Source organism: Lissotriton helveticus, chromosome 10 (genome assembly GCF_964261635.1).
Source record: "Lissotriton helveticus chromosome 10, aLisHel1.1, whole genome shotgun sequence".
Taxonomy (NCBI): Eukaryota; Metazoa; Chordata; class Amphibia; order Caudata; family Salamandridae; genus Lissotriton; species Lissotriton helveticus.
Window position 1 is genome coordinate 7,216,055 of NC_136071.1, and position 18,198 is coordinate 7,234,252.

Consider the following 18,198-nt stretch of genomic DNA (forward strand, 5'->3'; position numbering starts at 1 on the left):
ATTTTAACTATCAGATCAAGTAGTTCCCTTGGTAGACCCAAGTCCCTCAGGACGCACCACAATTTAACCCTCGGCACGAGATCGAAAGCAGACTTCAGATCGATAAATGCGGCAAAGATGGTACCACCGCCGAGCAGAACCACCTTCCAGTAGATCAGACAGAATCTGAATACCTGATCGATGGTGCTCGTTCCAGATCTGAAGCCTGCTTGCATGGGAGATAGAATATCCTCTAGTTCAATCCAGCCTTGGACTCTGCTCAAAACCATGCGTGCAATTATTTTTTTGAGGGAGTCGATAAGGCTAATCGGGCGGTAGTTGCCCGGATTAGACCTATCGCCTTTTTTGTGGATAGGGAGTATCTCCGCACCCTTCCATGACCTAGGGATTCTTGCCCCATTAGCTATTGCATTAGCGATCTTTGTTATATAGGGCACCCAAAGAGCGGGGTTGGCTTTAAACAGGTCAACAGGGATTAAGTCCATACCTGGTGTTTTACCCCGCTGGGACAGGCCAAGTGCTAGCTCTACCTCGGTTTCCGAGAATATGAGTTTCTCCCCTCGAATGGGTGGCAGAGGTACCTCATCCAATTTAAAGGGAGGTTCAGATGTTTCAGCACAAAATTGGGCCGAATAATGGGTCACCCAAACTTCAGGGGATACGTGGTTTGTAGGGGTGCGTGAGTCAGAATCCCTACCCCATTTCACTAAATTCCAGAACTTAAGCTGGTTATTTGAGGTGGAGGCGTCCAGAAGATCGGACCAATACATATCTTCCCACTCATGTTTGGCTTCCCACTGAGCTTTCTTATATTGCTCCCTAGCTGCCTTGACCGCACACATGTTCCGGGACTTAACCTCTTTAACAAGATGTCTGTGGGCCTCCCTGCACTTTTTGTTATACCATTTCTGGCGGATTGCATTCTGTTTAACAATACCCTTCTGACCTGGTAAAGAGAGAAGGGATTTGAGCTCATTAAAACAGCGCTCATGAAGGTCAATAACAATATTTACAGATCCGCCCCCCTGCAATTTCTTGCGCATGATTTCGTTAGACGTATTTGAAACCACGATCTCAATGCTCTCCTGGAAGGTCTCATCCCCCGCTAGCCTAGACCATTTTAACCTTCTACGGTCATTGGTCAGGAGAACGTCCCCTGTCCGGGTGGTATCGGGTTCTTTTAGTCTCTTCATACCTGGCAACCTTAATTTAAGTGCGAGGGGGTTATGGTCGCTTTCTGGGCGAGATACCACTTCCATATCTACCAGCTGCGGCCAGTATTCCAACTTCAACAAGAAATAATCAATCCTGCTTTTCCTCATACCGTTATCAAAGGTGTAGTTGGCACCCAAATCCGATCCTGACCGACCATTTATTGCCCTTAGCCCCCGGGTAAGACACAGAGCCATCCAGTTCAACGCGGCCTCAGTAGCTTTAACAGTTTTATTTAACAGTAAATCTGGGATATTCCAGGCTGCGTCTTCTGCAGAGCCCCAGCTGTCACCGGCTACATATAGCGGCTCAAAGGTGCAGTTAAAATCGCCTGCCAGGAGGATAAAGTCTTCTCTGGCCTGTCCTGCGAGAAGGTGGTCCAATACATCCAACACAGCAGGGAAGCGGCCCCCAGGGAGCCCTCGTGCATATACATTAATAACAATCACGTCCCGATGGCCCTGTTTGCTCAGTTTAATTACCAGGAGGTCCGGGTTGTCTACAAGTATCTCAGATGAGTGATATCCTGATGACTGCTTCACCCAAGTCAGCAGACCCCCAGAGGCACGCCCTTTGACACCCTTTATGGCTGGTTTGAAAAAATTTACAAAACCTACTCTATGGACTGGGTCAGGTGCCCAAGTTTCCTGTAGCAGGATGATATCAAATCTGTCCACAAACTCCAACCAATCTTCTGAATTCATGCTTCCCCTGACCCCTGCAACATTCCAGGACAGTATGTTAAATGTATCCAATGAGGGAACTACCGGGGGGATCGTTAGTACTGGCGCAGCAGGGGACAGAAATGTACCGCCCCTTGGCCCAACTGTGTTACAGAAAGCCACCTTTGGCGGACTCACTAGAGCTCTGAGAGGTGTTTCCTCTGGTAAACCTGCCTCTTCAGCCCTGGTCTCAATAAAGCCAATTACAGATTTTAAGAAGGATTGTGGGCCTTCCAAGGGTATGTCACTAACAACATGTGTTTTAAGTGAATTAGAGATGGAAAGCCTAATTGCAGGTCTTGGAACAGGACCTGCTACTTCAATAGGAGCAACATTTTCTGCACAAACTTCTAGAAGGGAAGGGACAGAAAACACAGGGATAGGGATGGATTCAGGATTGTGAGCTAGTACATTAGCCCTCCGAAGTCAGTCGACCTCGTCGAGACAACCAAACCTATTCGAAGTGGGGACCCCTTCCCACCAGCCATTTTGACCCTGCCAACCTTCCCTTCGTCCACCCCACGTAGTATTATGGACTGTAGACCAGTTCCCTCCTAGGTTTGTGTGTGGTCGTGGGGGGTATAAGAAGGTAAGTGGCTTGACAGTAATACCAGAGTTGTCGCCACGTACATCCCATAAACATAGATGGTGAGCTGTCTTTGGATCTGCAAAGGAAATAACAATGCAATCACCCGAGATAGACTTGGATGAAGGGCCTACCCAAGGAACCCTGCGAACCATTAGGATGTTACTTCTAAGATTGTTCGGTAATTGTCTATTTACATTGAGCCAATGAATAACCTTGTTCTTTAGTGAGCAATGATCCTCTTGAGACCATGGCTCCAGAACAGACACACCTGCCAGCACTACAACACAAGACCTGGCATCTGGTGGTAAGTCAATGTAGCCCCCACGAAAGTTATGTCTATTTCCATTTCTAAATCCCTTGGAGTAAGTACGTGGGTTCACACTCTTATTTGGTTGTAGGACACTAGCCTGAGAACCCATTTTTTTTATAGGTACTTTATCTTGTAAAGGGCAAGGGATTGGGACAATAGGATGGGGGTTAATGGCTAAAGGGTTACAAACCTTAGTGCGAGGTTTGGGTATGGGTTTGGGATTAGGCAGGGGTGGAGCCAATATAAGTGCTGCTGGGGCCTGTGGGATGCTCTCAACACCCAGTAGGGTATTTGCCTCCATCTGCTTTAGGCCAAGACTAGCTAGAGTGACAATTGTCTTGTCCATTTCTAATAGATTATTTTCAATTCGTGAGAGTCGAAGTTCCAGGGGGGATAAAAGCCTCTTCAATGTGTCCCATACAATTTTGAGAAAATCTTCATCACCCCCCTGTAACTTGCCAGACTCGCCTAGCAGTACCTCAGGGACTCCCTCAACAAGATTTGGGAGTGATTCCCCCGCTTTTGTATCTAAGTCTATACTATCTATACTGATACCAGTGTCCACACCAGTAGGGCAAGTATTGGCCAGCGGAACACTAGTACCTGCTCTATTTGATGCCAGGATACGACGATTAAAGAAATGTGCCCTCGCAATTTTTGCCTTTTTCCGAGCATAAGCTGATCTGGCAAGACGTTTTCTTATATGTGCAGCATCCCTTTTATTAACACTAGCTGGCTGCTTTAGCATGTCAAATTGTTTGGAAATACCTAAATTTGAACTTTGGGTTTTTAACAACAAAGTCTGGGTGGGCTTAGGAGATATCGACAAAGGAATAGATTGTAACTCCGGTGGAGGGATTGGTGAAGGGTGATAGATGTCCGCCTGTACTATCAGGGGCCGAGGGCCTGACAGGCATTCAGGAGTTTTAGCCGAGGCAATGTTGCCTAAAGATGATTTTTTAGAAAATGCTAAATCCTGAGATAGTCTTCGCGCTGCCTCTAACTCCAATGACACTCTGTGTTGCATTTTAGTGATTTCATTGTCAATGGCTATATTAGTCTTGACAATGAAATCATCGAGTGTCCCATTAGGTTTTAGCCCTCCCTTAGCAGTTTTGCTACGAGTCCCCCGTGAGCACATGTTAGATATAAAAATGAGAAGTAGTTAAAACCTGTACATGTGATCACAATTTAGTCAAGAGGGGTGGCCCAGTCCAGTCCTTTCCGTCCTCGAACGGCCTCAAACGGCCCGCTCTTCGCCCCGGTCTGCGTCCCGGTCGCGTCCCGCGGTCCGCGGTGAGGGCGGGATTAAGCGAACAGGCAAGTGGCAGGCAAGCAACGGCTAAGCAGGCGGCACCCGTAGAGCAGGGTCCGCGAGCCGCTTTATGCCTGCGGGAGTGCTGGGGGCGGGAAGAGACACCAGCTGCGCTGAGGTCTGCAATGCGCTGTGGAGGCTGGGTCTCGCAGTCCCGTCCCGGTCCCCGCAGGCGGAAATCCCTTGGTGATTGCTCCTGGAGCGGAGCTCCTCCGGCTTGGCTCGGCGGGAAACAGCGAACAGGCAAGTGGCAGGCAAGCAACGGCTAAGCAGGAGACTCCTACTTAATTTTTATTCATTTTATTTATTTAATGCGTTTTTAAATAGCGCGATGGGTGCGCAACGTTATTATTACATATTTCCCAGACACCAACGCGTTTCCTTAATTCGGTTTTTAAATCAAAAGGGAGCTGGTTTTAATCTTCGAGGTTTTGGCTCCCAGGCCTTCAAAAGGGACCTCAAAGTTCTCCTCCTCCAGAGACACCTCCAAAAGTAATTCACGTCCTCTTGCTATTTGTGAGGAAGACTTCCCACTACTGATAATTTCTACTTTCCACGACCTTGGAAGTGCCTTCCCAGTGTATTCCTGTGGTTGGAGTGTCTGCCTTTTTGCAGTATTTTCCATGTACTGGTGTTCGGTGCCCTTTTGTAACATGCACACACCACTCTGCCCTTGCAACACACGGCTGCTACCTCTCACATGTCTTTACCCTTGATACTTGCACAAGTGCCACCTTGCCCACGTAACGCTTGTTCTTGTGCCTTAGTGTCTAGCACCTATTGCAGGACTATACCTCAAATTATACTCTGTTTTCTCTTATAACTGCACACTTGTCACTTTCCTCTTGTGCACTTTTGACTACCTCATGTATTTTTGGTTGCTCACAATTTTTACTCAAGTATTTTGTTTGCTCACGTATGTCACTATTACCTTATGTAAGTAACGTATGTTTTTGCAATCTGTTCTTTTGTAATGTTTCTTATTATGTTTCATTTCTGTTCCTAATGTGAAGCGCTCTGACGCCTTCGGGTAAAGTCCGCGCTATAGAAAAATGCATAAATAAATAATAAAAGAAATAAATAAAATTGGCGACTCTCTGAGGGGCGCCCTCCTCCAGGGGGGCAGACAGGCCACAATGAAGACTCCACCACCAGGACAGGCTTCAGGGATGAGAACCCATCGCAACGACCCGCCTCGGCCTCCGTAGGGAGCGCCGCCTCCCTCCACGCAAGAGACGCTTCTTGTGAACCAATGGGGCTCCTCGTTTGGACGCAGGGTTGCGTCGACGCATAATAAAGCTCTCCCAATTCAAGATGGCCGCCGTAGTCGTGTGTATAGCTTGAGGGCGGTGTTCACCCTACCAATATGACGAGCACAGCCATTTTGTAGCACGTTCAAAGTGTACCGTTGCAAGATGGAGAGTGTGACTGCCCGCTGTGGTGCATGGGAAGGACCCCGTCCTAAAATGGCGATAATGCACATTTGTTCTGGATGAACGAGAGACTCCTTCCCGTTCCAAGATGGCCGTGAAGACCGCCGCCTTTCCAAAATGGGCACCGCAGCAGCAACCGTCCGCTGTTAGATGCATGCTGGGAGTTGTAGTTTAGGAGGTGTCCTGCCCCTGACTGTGAGAGGGAAGATGGCGGAGGAGAGAGCTCCGGGGGCTCCCCCGGCCCCGCTGTCCTTCGGCTTCACCCGCACCGCGCCCCGCAAGAAGCTCCCGGGAGCAGAGGGGGGAGAGCCGGCCGAGGGGAAGGAGTGGGTGCGGGGCGTGGAGGACAGCAGGGTGCTGAGGTGAGATGGGGGAGGTGTGGGCAGGAGGGCATGCAGGTGCAGGGGTGAAAGGTGTGGGCAGGAGGGCATGCAGGGCTGGGGTGAGAGGAGTGGGCAGGAGGGCATGCAGGTGCTGGGGTGAAAGGTGTGGGCAGGAGGGCATGCAGGGCTGGGGTGAAAGGTGTGGGCAGGAGGGCATGCAGGGCTGGGGTGAGAGGTGTGGGCAGGAGGGCATGCAGGGCTGGGGTGAGGGGTGTGGGCAGGAGGGCATGCAGGGCTAGGGTGAGAGGTGTGGGCAGGAGGGCATGCAGGTGCAGGGGTGGGAGGTGTGGGCAGGAGGGCATGCAGGGCTGGGGTGAGAGGAGTGGGCAGGAGGGCATGCAGGTGCAGGGGTGAGAGGTGTGGGCAGGAGGGCATGCTGGGGTGAGAGGAGTGGGCAGGAGGGCATGCAGGTGCAGGGGTGAGAGGAGTGGGCAGGAGGGCATGCAGGTGCTGGGGTGAGAGGTGTGGGCAGGAGGGCATGCAGGGCTGGGGTGAGGGGTGTGGGCAGGAGGGCATGCAGGGCTGGGGTGAGGTGTGGGCAGGAGGGCATGCAGGTGCTGGGGTGAGAGGAGTGGGCAGGAGGGCATGCAGGTGCAGGGGTGAGAGGTGTGGGCAGGAGGGCATGCTGGGGTGAGAGGAGTGGGCAGGAGGGCATGCAGGTGCAGGGGTGAGAGGAGTGGGCAGGAGGGCATGCAGGTGCTGGGGTGAGAGGTGTGGGCAGGAGGGCATGCAGGGCTGGGGTGAGGGGTGTGGGCAGGAGGGCATGCAGGGCTGGGGTGAGGTGTGGGCAGGAGGGCATGCAGGTGCTGGGGTGAGAGGAGTGGGCAGGAGGGCATCCAGGGCTGGGGTGAGAGGTGTGGGCAGGAGGGCATGCAGGGCTAGGGTGAGAGGAGTGGGCAGGAGGGCATGCAGGTGCAGGGGTGAGAGGTGTGGGCAGGAGGGCATGCAGGGCTGGGGTGAGAGGAGTGGGCAGGAGGGCATGCAGGGCTAGGGTGAGAGGTGTGGGCAGGAGGGCATGCAGGTGCAGGGGTGGGAGGTGTGGGCAGGAGGGCATGCAGGTGCTGGGGTGAGAGGAGTGGGCAGGAGGGCATGCAGGTGCAGGAGTTAGAGGTGTGGGCAGGAGGGCATGCAGGGCTGGGGTGAGAGGAGTGGGCAGGAGGGCATGCTGGGGTGAGAGGTGTGGGCAGGAGGGCATGCAGGGCTGGGGTGAGGTGTGGGCAGGAGGGCATGCAGGGCTAGGGTGAGAGGTGTGGGCAGGAGGGCGTGCAGGGGTGGGAGGTGTGGGCAGGAGGGCATGCAGGTGCTGGGGTGGGAGTTGTGGGCAGGAGGGCATGCAGGTGCTGGGGTGAGAGGTGTGGGCAGGAGGGCATGCAGGGCTGGGGTGAGAGGAGTGGGCAGGAGGGCATGCAGGGCTGGGGTGAGAGGTGTGGGCAGGAGGGCATGCAGGGCTGGGGTGAGGTGTGGGCAGGAGGGCATGCAGGGCTGGGGTGAGAGGTGTGGGCAGGAGGGCATGCAGGTGCAGGGGTGGGAGGTGTGGGCAGGAGGGCATGCAGGGCTGAGGTGAGAGGTGTGGGCAGGAGGGCATGCAGGTGCAGGGGTGGGAGGTGTGGGCAGGAGGGCATGCAGGGCTGGGGTGAGAGGTGTGGGCAGGAGGGCATGCAGGGCTAGGGTGAGAGGTGTGGGCAGGAGGGCATGCAGGTGCTGGGGTGAGAGGAGTGGGCAGGAGGGCATGCAGGTGCAGGAGTTAGAGGTGTGGGCAGGAGGGCATGCAGGGCTGGGGTGAGAGGAGTGGGCAGGAGGGCATGCAGGGCTGGGGTGAGAGGTGTGGGCAGGAGGGCATGCTGGGCTAGGGTGAGAGGAGTGGGCAGGAGGGCATGCAGGTGCAGGAGTTAGAGGTGTGGGCAGGAGGGCATGCAGGGCTGGGGTGAGAGGTGTGGGCAGGAGGGCATGCAGGGCTAGGGTGAGAGGTGTGGGCAGGAGGGCATGCAGGTGCAGGGGTGGGAGGTGTGGGCAGGAGGGCATGCAGTGGCTGGGGTGAGAGGTGTGGGCAGGAGGGCATGCAGGGCTGGGGTGAGGGGTGTGGGCAGGAGGGCATGCAGGGCTGGGGTGAGGTGTGGGCAGGAGGGCATGCAGGTGCTGGGGTGAGAGGAGTGGGCAGGAGGGCATCCAGGGCTGGGGTGAGAGGTGTGGGCAGGAGGGCATGCAGGGCTAGGGTGAGAGGTGTGGGCAGGAGGGCATGCAGGTGCAGGGGTGGGAGGTGTGGGCAGGAGGGCATGCAGGGGCTGGGGTGAGAGGAGTGGGCAGGAGGGCATCCAGGTGCTGGGGTGAGAGGTGTGGGCAGGAGGGCATGCAGGGCTGGGGTGAGGGGTGTGGGCAGGAGGGCATGCAGGGCTGGGGTGAGGTGTGGGCAGGAGGGCATGCAGGTGCTGGGGTGAGAGGAGTGGGCAGGAGGGCATCCAGGGCTGGGGTGAGAGGTGTGGGCAGGAGGGCATGCAGGGCTGGGGTGAGGGGTGAGGGCAGGAGGGCATGCAGGTGCAGGGGTGAGAGGTGTGGGCAGGAGGGCATGCTGGGGTGAGGGCAGGAGGGCATGCAGGTGCAGGGGTGAGAGGAGTGGGCAGGAGGGCATGCAGGGGTGGGAGGTGTGGGCAGGAGGGCATGCAGGGCTGGGGTGAGAGGAGTGGGGAGGAGGGCATGCAGGGCTGGGGTGAGAGGTGTGGGCAGGAGGGCATGCAGGGCTGGGGTGAGGGAAGGAGAAGCACTGCAAGGTACAGAGGGGAGGTGCAGCACTGCAAGGTACTGAGGTGGGAGGAGGCAAAGCACTGCAAGGTACAGAAGGGAGACGAAGCACTGCAAGGTACTGAGGGGAGGCAAAGCACTGCAAGGTACAGAAGGGAGACGAAGCACTGCAAGGTACTGAGGGGAGGCAAAGCACTGCAAGGTACTGAGGGGAGGCGAAGCACTGTAAGGTACTGAGGGGAGGCGAAGCACTGCAAGGTACTGAGGCGAGAGGACACGAAGCACTGCAAGGTACTGAGGGGAGGGGAGGTGAAGCACTGCAAGGTACTGAGGGGAGGCGAAGCACTGCAAGGTTCTGAGACGAGAGGACACGAAGCACTGCAAGGTACTGAGGGGAGGGGAGGTGAAGCACTGCAAGGTACTGAGGGGAGGCGAAGCACTGCAAGGTACTGAGGCGAGAGGAGACGAAGCACTGCAAGGTACTGAGGGGAGGCGAAGCACTGCAAGGTACTGAGGTGAGGGGAGGCGAAGCACTGCAAGGTACTGAGGCGAGAGGAGACGAAGCACTGCAAGGTACTGAGGTGAGGGGAGGTGAAGCACTGCAAGGTACTGAGGTGGGAGGAGGCAAAGCACTGCAAGGTACAGAGGTGAAGGGAGGTGAAGCACTGCAAGGTACAGAGGTGAAGCACAGCAAGGTACAGAGGGGAGGCGAAGCGCTGCAAGGTACAGAAGGGAGACGAAGCACTGCAAGGTACTGAGGGGAGGCGAAGCACTGTAAGGTACTGAGGTGAGGCGAAGCACTGCAAGGTACTGAGACGAGAGGACACGAAGCACTGCAAGGTACTGAGGGGAGGGGAGGTGAAGCACTGCAAGGTACTGAGGGGAGGCGAAGCACTGCAAGGTACTGAGACGAGAGGACACAAAGCACTGCAAGGTACTGAGGGGAGGGGAGGTGAAGCACTGCAAGGTACTGAGGGGAGGCGAAGCACTGCAAGGTACTGAGGCGAGAGGAGACGAAGCACTGCAAGGTACTGAGGGGAGGCGAAGCACTGCAAGGTACTGAGGCGAGAGGAGACGAAGCACTGCAAGGTACTGAGGTGAGGGGAGGTGAAGCACTGCAAGGTACTGAGGGGAGAGGAGGCGAAGCACTGCAAGGTAGTGAGGCGAGAGGAGACGAAGCACTGCAAGGTACTGAGGTGAGGGGAGGCGAAGCACTGCAAGGTACTGAGGTGAGGGGAGGCGAAGCACTGCAAGGTACTGAGGTGAGAGGAGACGAAGCACTGCAAGGTACTGAGGCGAGAGGAGACGAAGCACTGCAAGGTACTGAGGCGAGAGGAGACGAAGCACTGCAAGGTACAGAGGTGAGGGGAGGTGAAGCACTGCAAGGTACTGAGGAGAGGCAAAGCAGTGCAAAGTACTGAGGGGAGAGGAGGCGAAGCACTGCAAGGTACAGAGGTGAGACGAAGCACTGCAAGGTACTGAGGCGAGAGGAGACGAAGCACTGCAAGGTACTGAGGCGAGAGGAGACGAAGCACTGCAAGGTACAGAGGTGAGGGGAGGTGAAGCACTGCAAGGTACTGAGGAGAGGCAAAGCAGTGCATGGTACTGAGGGGAGGCGAAGCGCTGCAAGGAACTGAAGGGAGGCGAAGCACTGCAAGGTACTGAGGTGAGAGGAGACGAAGCACTGCAAGGTACAGAGGTGAGGGGAGGTGAAGCACTACAAGGAACTGAAGGGAGGCAAAGCAGTGCAAGGTACTGAGGTGAGAGGAGACGAAGCAGTGAAAGGTACTGAGGTGAGGGGAGGCAAAGCAGTGCAAGGTACTGAGGGGAGGCGAAGCACTACAAGGAACTGAAGGGAGGCGAAGCACTGCAAGGTACTGAGGGGAGGCGAAGCACTGTAAGGTACTGAGGGGAGGCGAAGCACTGCAAGGTACTGAGGCGAGAGGAGATGAAGCACTGCAAGGTACTGAGGTGAGGGGAGGCGAAGCACTGCAAGGTACTAAGGGGAGAGGAGGCGAAGCACTGCAAGGTAGTGAGGCGAGAGGAGACGAAGCACTGCAAGGTACTGAGGTGAGGGGAGGCGAAGCACTGCAAGGTACTGAGGTGAGGGGAGGCGAAGCACTGCAAGGTACTGAGGTGAGAGGAGACGAAGCACTGCAAGGTACTGAGGCGAGAGGAGACGAAGCACTGCAAGGTACAGAGGTGAGGGGAGGTGAAGCACTGCAAGGTACTGAGGAGAGGCGAAGCACTGCAAGGTACTGAGGTGAGAGGAGACGAAGCACTGCAAGGTACTGAGGTGAGAGGAGACGAAGCACTGCAAGGTACAGAGGTGAGGGGAGGTGAAGCACTGCAAGGTACTGAGGAGAGGCGAAACACTGCAAGGTACTGAGGCGAGAGGAGACGAAGCACTGCAAGGTACTGAGGCGAGAGGAGACGAAGCACTGCAAGGTACTGAGGCGAGAGGAGACGAAGCACTGCAAGGTACAGAGGTGAGGGGAGGTGAAGCACTGCAAGGTACTGAGGTGAGAGGAGACGAAGCAGTGCAAGGTACTGAGGTGAGGGGAGGCAAAGCAGTGCAAGGTACTGAAGGGAGGCAAAGCAGTGCAAGGTACTGAGGGGAGGCGAAGCACTGCAAGGTACTGAGGGGAGGCGAAGCACTACAAGGAACTGAAGGGAGGCGAAGCACTGCAAGGTACTGAGGGGAGGCGAAGCACTGTAAGGTACTGAAGGGAGGCAAAGCACTGCAAGGTACTGAAGGGAGGCAAAGCAGTGCAAGGTACTGAGGGGAGGCGAAGCACTGTAAGGTACTGAGGGGAGGCGAAGCACTACAAGCTACTGAGGCGAGAGGAGGCGAAGCACTGTAAGGTACTGAGGGGAGGCGAAGCACTACAAGCTACTGAGGCGAGAGGAGGCGAAGCACTGCAAGGTACTGAGGCGAGAGGAGACGAAGCACTGCAAGGTACTGAGGTGAGGGGAGGCGAAGCACTGCAAGGTACTGAGGCGAGAGGAGGCGAAGCACTGCAAGGTACTGAGGCGAGAGGAGGCGAAGCACTGCAAGGTACTTAGGGGAGGCGAAGCACTGCAAGGTACTGAGGCGAGAGGAGACGAAGCACTGCAAGGTACAGAGGTGAGGGGAGGTGAAGCACTGCAAGGTACTGAGGAGAGGCGAAGCACTGCAAGGTACTGAGGTGAGAGGAGACGAAGCACTGCAAGGTACTGAGGTGAGAGGAGACGAAGCACTGCAAGGTACAGAGGTGAGGGGAGGTGAAGCACTGCAAGGTACTGAGGAGAGGCGAAACACTGCAAGGTACTGAGGCGAGAGGAGACGAAGCACTGCAAGGTACTGAGGCGAGAGGAGACGAAGCACTGCAAGGTACTGAGGCGAGAGGAGACGAAGCACTGCAAGGTACAGAGGTGAGGGGAGGTGAAGCACTGCAAGGTACTGAGGTGAGAGGAGACGAAGCAGTGCAAGGTACTGAGGTGAGGGGAGGCAAAGCAGTGCAAGGTACTGAAGGGAGGCAAAGCAGTGCAAGGTACTGAGGGGAGGCGAAGCACTGCAAGGTACTGAGGGGAGGCGAAGCACTACAAGGAACTGAAGGGAGGCGAAGCACTGCAAGGTACTGAGGGGAGGCGAAGCACTGTAAGGTACTGAAGGGAGGCAAAGCACTGCAAGGTACTGAAGGGAGGCAAAGCAGTGCAAGGTACTGAGGGGAGGCGAAGCACTGTAAGGTACTGAGGGGAGGCGAAGCACTACAAGCTACTGAGGCGAGAGGAGGCGAAGCACTGTAAGGTACTGAGGGGAGGCGAAGCACTACAAGCTACTGAGGCGAGAGGAGGCGAAGCACTGCAAGGTACTGAGGCGAGAGGAGACGAAGCACTGCAAGGTACTGAGGTGAGGGGAGGCGAAGCACTGCAAGGTACTGAGGCGAGAGGAGGCGAAGCACTGCAAGGTACTGAGGCGAGAGGAGGCGAAGCACTGCAAGGTACTTAGGGGAGGCGAAGCACTGCAAGGTACTTAGGGGAGGCGAAGCACTGCAAGGTACTGAGGGGAGGCGAAGCACTACAAGCTACTGAGGCGAGAGGAGGCGAAGCACTGCAAGGTACTGAGGTGAGGGGAGGCAAAGCAGTGCATGGTATTGTGGCGTGTGGAGGCGCATGTTAGTCATGTCACATTCATACTACATAGATCTGACACTCGCGCTGCAGACATGTAATCCACTCATGAAAGGCATCTAGTCATAAACCAAGTATAAGCTGAATTCAGGGTGGTGCCATGATTCTCTAAAGACGTTCACTGGGCGCCAACGTGCGAGAGCCTGTAGATGTGGGATATTAGTGGTACTTGGGTGACACTGCGCTCTCTTGGGCCTGAGCTTTACCTCTTTTTTTCAGTGTAAACCCAGTTGAGGCCCCGAAGGAGCTAATCATTCCACTGATCCAGAAGAACCGCTGGAGTAAAGCCGAGCATCCTCCGCGACCACAGACAGAAGGAGAGCAGGACAAGAGACCCGTAGATGGGGTCCTCTCGCAGGCGGTGAAGGAGTTGATAGAAGGTCAGTACAGATGGAACATATATAGAGCTCTAGGCCCTGATCCATGTTCCCCATCCACTGCTGTTTCCAGTCCGTGCTCTCCACTGTGTATGTATCGCTATGTGCAGAGCGCAAACCTAGCTTCTGAGCCAAGGAGCGTGCCGCACCCATTGACGAGGACTATTCCTGTTGTCCCCACCATGCACAAATGGGCCTTCTTCAAGTTGGCCAATCTTCCATGTGATGCCAATATTTTGACGACGGGCATTCTTAAGGTAGCCAGGGAACCTTGAAAGAAATTCTGCACTTGTTTCTTACTGCACGGTTGTTTCTGGTGAACCTCAGAGTTCGGATGTATTGGGTAATCTGTGTGTGATCGATGACGGTTGCATCAGGTGGACCCGGGGCATCAAAAGGGATTGTTGTTTGGTTCTGTGGCTATCCCAGAGGATAGTTTAGGATTGTGTTTGATTCTAGGTATATCCTTGGTGATAGCTGTGTCTGTGCATTGTTGACCACTTGTAGGGCCTGATCTTTAGCAGGTACTGTAGGGTTCATGGGCAGTAGTTTTCTTGGTGAATTTCAGGGCAGTACTGGAGTTAGCGTTATCTCTTAACTGCAGATCATGTTTAGTATTTGTGAACCACACTTATGCAAAAAAGTCTTAAGGTGGTGAAAATGAAAGGGGTGCCAAGATAAGGATAAGATTTTATTAACTGTGAAAGACAACATTTTAACGTATTCCCAAAGACCACGTGAGAAGAAATGGATTCCAGCGCAGGAAGCAGTCCATTCTAGAGCTTAGGACCGACCATTGAAAAGGCTATCCCTCCATTGGTATCTTTCTTAATCCGAGGGATAGGCGAAGATTGCTTAAGGCAGACCGACGATTGGGCTGGGGAAAACGTGTTCAGTTTCATTTGGAGAAAATTTGTGACAAACCGAAAGGGACAAGATAGAGGACCTTAACGTTGATTCGTTTTCTTACCCAGAGCCAGTAAAACTTCTTCAATAAAGGCTTGGCTAAAGTGAAACGGCTCTTTCCACTTTATTTTGAATCGCTTGGAGTCGGTTTATTTCGTCTTCTACAATAGCTGAATATAAGTAATTGCAGTAGTCCAACCTGGAACCGACAATGGCAGCGACAGCAGTCTTTGTGCATTCTTCTGTCAATGAGGGAAGAATAGACCATAATTGGAGGAACAGGGAAGAGCAGGAGGAAACTTGGACGTTCATTTTAAGTTTATGGTACAAAATGAACCCCAAATGTTTTACGTGATGCCTGGGTTGATGACTGGGCTGAGAGTGGGGCCAGAAGGAATAGAATCAGGCCATACGATGCAAGTTAATTTTCAGCCAGATACTATCCATCCATTCTTTAACCTAGTAAAGGTGTGCATAAGTCCTTCTGGCAAGAGGGAAAATAAGTTGGGTGTCATCGGCATAAGTATAAACTTTTACATTTATAGTATCCGATTGGTTGGGACAAATTTTGGATGTGTATATTGAACAGGCAAGCGAACGCCACCAACTCTTGCAGGGCTCCAGTAGTTAGAGAGACAGACTCCGACAGAAAAGTGGGTAAGCATCTCTACTCAAGATCTGTTTTGGAGGAAAGAAATAAGCCTGTCAAGTACCATATCACCAATACCAAGATCACCTAATCTAGATATTGAAAAGTTCTGATCGGTGTTGAAGGCTGCAGATGGGTCGAATAATATCAATACACACGTCTAGCTGCAGTCGGAAGCCATTCGAAGATGATGTGAAATTGCTACTAGAGCTGAGTCAGTCAGGGCGAAAGCTGATTCAGCATCACCCACAATAGAAAATGTTATCAAGTAAGCTGAGAGTTGGAAGGCCGCAGTGTTTTTCATTATCTTTTCCTGCGGATATTAGTGTAAAAGGGAGGTATTTCACCTGGTCAGCAAGATCCAGTCGCTGGACTTGCAGCGTGGTCCGGGGGTTTTCATAGATGTCGTCTCGGGTCACTTCAGGGTGTATAAATTCAAATTGAAGAAGAGACCAGGGTGTTACTAGGTGTCAAAGGATAACCTTGCACCCTTGATGCCTGTGTGACTACAGGGACAGGCCCTCCCCTTATGTCACATGGAAGTTCCTAAATTAGGGATCAAGTGGAAAGAATCAAGGAGGCGTAGACCCATTGCATGTTCTAATTTTGAGTGTTGTTTGTCCAGTGACAGGACAAGCGAGGGTGGGTATTGCACCAAAACTATTTCCAGCGCTACTTCTGGTCCTGAGGAAGGCCTTGGACCCTCAGTGGCTGCAGAGTAGAGGCTGAAACATGTCCACACTAGAAAGGGTGTAGGGCTATTATGCCCCACATACACCCTATTTTTATTTTTATCTATACCGTGGGTGCACAATATTAAAAGGATACCTGGGCATTCACTAGCTATTTTTAAATTGCAAGAGACCTGAGCTAAAAGAACAATATCCTAAAGTGCTCCCTGGAATATGGTTTAGCCCATCCTGTTTTTTAGGGATCAGGATGCCACTCGAGGGTGAGGCATGATGCTAATAAAGTGGGTGAGGATCCTTTAAAAACCTAAATAGATTTCATGTGGGTTTCATGTCATTCTTCCATTCTTAAATCTAAAAAATACCTTTGTTAGTTACCGGTTGTAGGATCCCTTGTTGTGTTTCAAACCTTAATGTATTCACCATTGCTGTTTGTCTCTTGGTGTTTTCTTTTCCTGTATTACTTAGTCTTTTCGTTGTTGTTACAAACCTTCATGTGTTCACCAATACTGTTTGTCGCCTGTCTGTTGCTGGGTGTTTTTTTTTCCTGTAGCACTGAGCCTCCTGCCTGCTGCTGTTTAAATCATCGTGAATTCACCAGTGCTGTTTGCTGCTGGGTATTTTCTTTCCCTGAAGTGCTCTGTCTCCTTTCTGCTGCTGTTCTTGCCCTCATGTCTTCACCATTGCTGTCTTTTGCCTGTTTGTTGCTGTGGGGTTTCTTTCCCAGTAGTACAGAGCCTCCTTCCTGCTGCTGTTTAAATCATCATGAAATCACCAGTTCTGAGTATTTTATTTCCCTGTAATACCCTGTAGTGCCCAGGCTCCTTTCTGACGCTGTTCTTGCCTTTGTCTTCACCATTGCTGTCTGGTGCCTGTGTGTTGCTGGGTGTTTTCTTTCCCAGTAGTAGCGAGCCTTCTTCTGCTTCTGTTGTTGCTCTCATGTCTTCACTATTGCTCCCTGTTTGTTGCTGGCTGTTTTTCTTGCCTGTAATACTGAGTCTCCTTCCTGCTGTTGTTCAAACCTTCACATGTACGCCATTGCTCTGTTGCCTGTTTGTTGTTGGGCGTTTCTTTCCCGGTAGTACTGAGCCTCCTTCCTGCTGCTGTTCTTCTCTTCACCATTGCTGCCTTATGACTTTCAGAGTCCAGGAGGTCTCAAGACATTTGGGAGAACGGCGAGAAGGTTGATTTGAACATGACGATCCCGCTTCTGATGCAGAATAGAGTCCCTGACGGTTTTGAGGATGGGGACAAAGTGGATGTGAGCCTGCGCCCGGAATCGGTAATTGCTTCGAGCATCGCCTGCACTTAGCTAAGCTTCGGCAAAACCTTCTGACCCCCCTAAATGCGCCATAGCATCCCATGTGCAATGAACATGCATCGCCTGCACTTAGCTAAGCTTCGGCAAAACCTTCTGACCCCACTATATGCGCCATAGCATCCCATGTGCAATGAACATGCATCGCCTGCACTTAGCTAAGCTTCGGCAAAACCTTCTGACCCCCCTAAATGCGCCATAGCATCCCATGTGCAATGAACATGCATCGCCTGCACTTAGCTAAGCTTCGGCAAAACCTTCTGACCCCACTATATGCGCCATAGCATCCCATGTGCAATGAACATGCATCGCCTGCACTTAGCTAAGCTTCGGCAAAACCTTCTGACCCCACTATATGCGCCATAGCATCCCATGTGCAATGAACATGCATCACCTTCACCTTTCTTCAGCTCTCCTTCATGACCATTGCTGCATATTTCACACCCTCTCAATAAAAGCTCATCACCTGCACCCGCATTCCACAGACCACCCCCCTTTCAACCTCTCATCCCACCAATCTGACCCTTTCTGCACATTTCGCGCCTTTTCAAAACATTGCAGTTCTGTTGCAGTGCCTACCGCTTCTGTTGTTGCTGACGTTCATCTGTCAAAGGCTCATGGTCCCAGGGCTACTGGCCTCGGGTTCCCAGAGTCCTTCCTTTTCGTGCCACGCACCTCTCTTAGCCTGATCTGGAGTCTTGGGTGTTTGAAGTGGCTATGTCACTCAGATCTCCTGTCCATATATTTAAACTCTGTGTAGAAGTATTTTGCACACCCATGTACTCCGTTTTGTAGGATGTAACTCTTGAATTCCTTTTTCTTTCAGGCCACAGATGTGGATTACGATGTGGTTCCCGTTGAGGCCTACGGAATGGCTATGCTGCGTGGGATGGGCTGGAAGCAGGGTGAAGGCATTGGACGAACCTTCAAACAGTGAGTGTAAGAAATGGGGGCCAGATGTTAATCTGATTGCTTCTGAATTATTTTGGGGAGCAGAGGGGTCGTTTAAACTTTCCCAGGGGGCCATACTCCTGCAGAGGTGTCCGTTTGGGAAACCCAGTCTCTATATTATGAAGCTATGAAATATTTGTGAGGAATGGACTGTGAAACTATCCCTTGTTTACTAAAACCTCCCCTCCCCCGTCACGTGTAGTAAAAACAGACCCCACTGAGTCCTTGATATATTTCCTGCTTTTACTCTCTCCTGTTGAGCATCACAGCTTTCTGCATTAATGTACCCACCAGTTTTGAAAACAGTGAATTCACAAGAGTCTCCGTGATGTCGAGGGCAACTGTTTTACATGCTTGTTGGAAGCGATGAGGGGACAATCCAGATTGTCAATCCATATGTTTCTAAATCCGATTGGCATACATCTTTACATGCTC

General features: G+C 52.9%; 1 protein-coding gene across 1 annotated transcript in view; it reads left to right on the forward strand.

The window, feature by feature from the left end:
• The first annotated feature begins 5,677 nt into the window (after nt 1-5,677).
• The window catches only part of GPKOW (G-patch domain and KOW motifs), a 76,971-nt gene continuing 64,450 nt past the window's right edge, over nt 5,678-18,198 (forward strand). The window contains exons 1-4 of the mRNA XM_078664525.1: nt 5,678-5,943; nt 13,093-13,253; nt 16,637-16,776; nt 17,639-17,745. Coding sequence (XP_078520651.1) covers nt 5,732-5,943; nt 13,093-13,253; nt 16,637-16,776; nt 17,639-17,745 — 620 coding nt within the window. The 5' untranslated portion in view covers nt 5,678-5,731. The remainder of the gene's footprint in view (nt 5,944-13,092; nt 13,254-16,636; nt 16,777-17,638; nt 17,746-18,198) is intronic.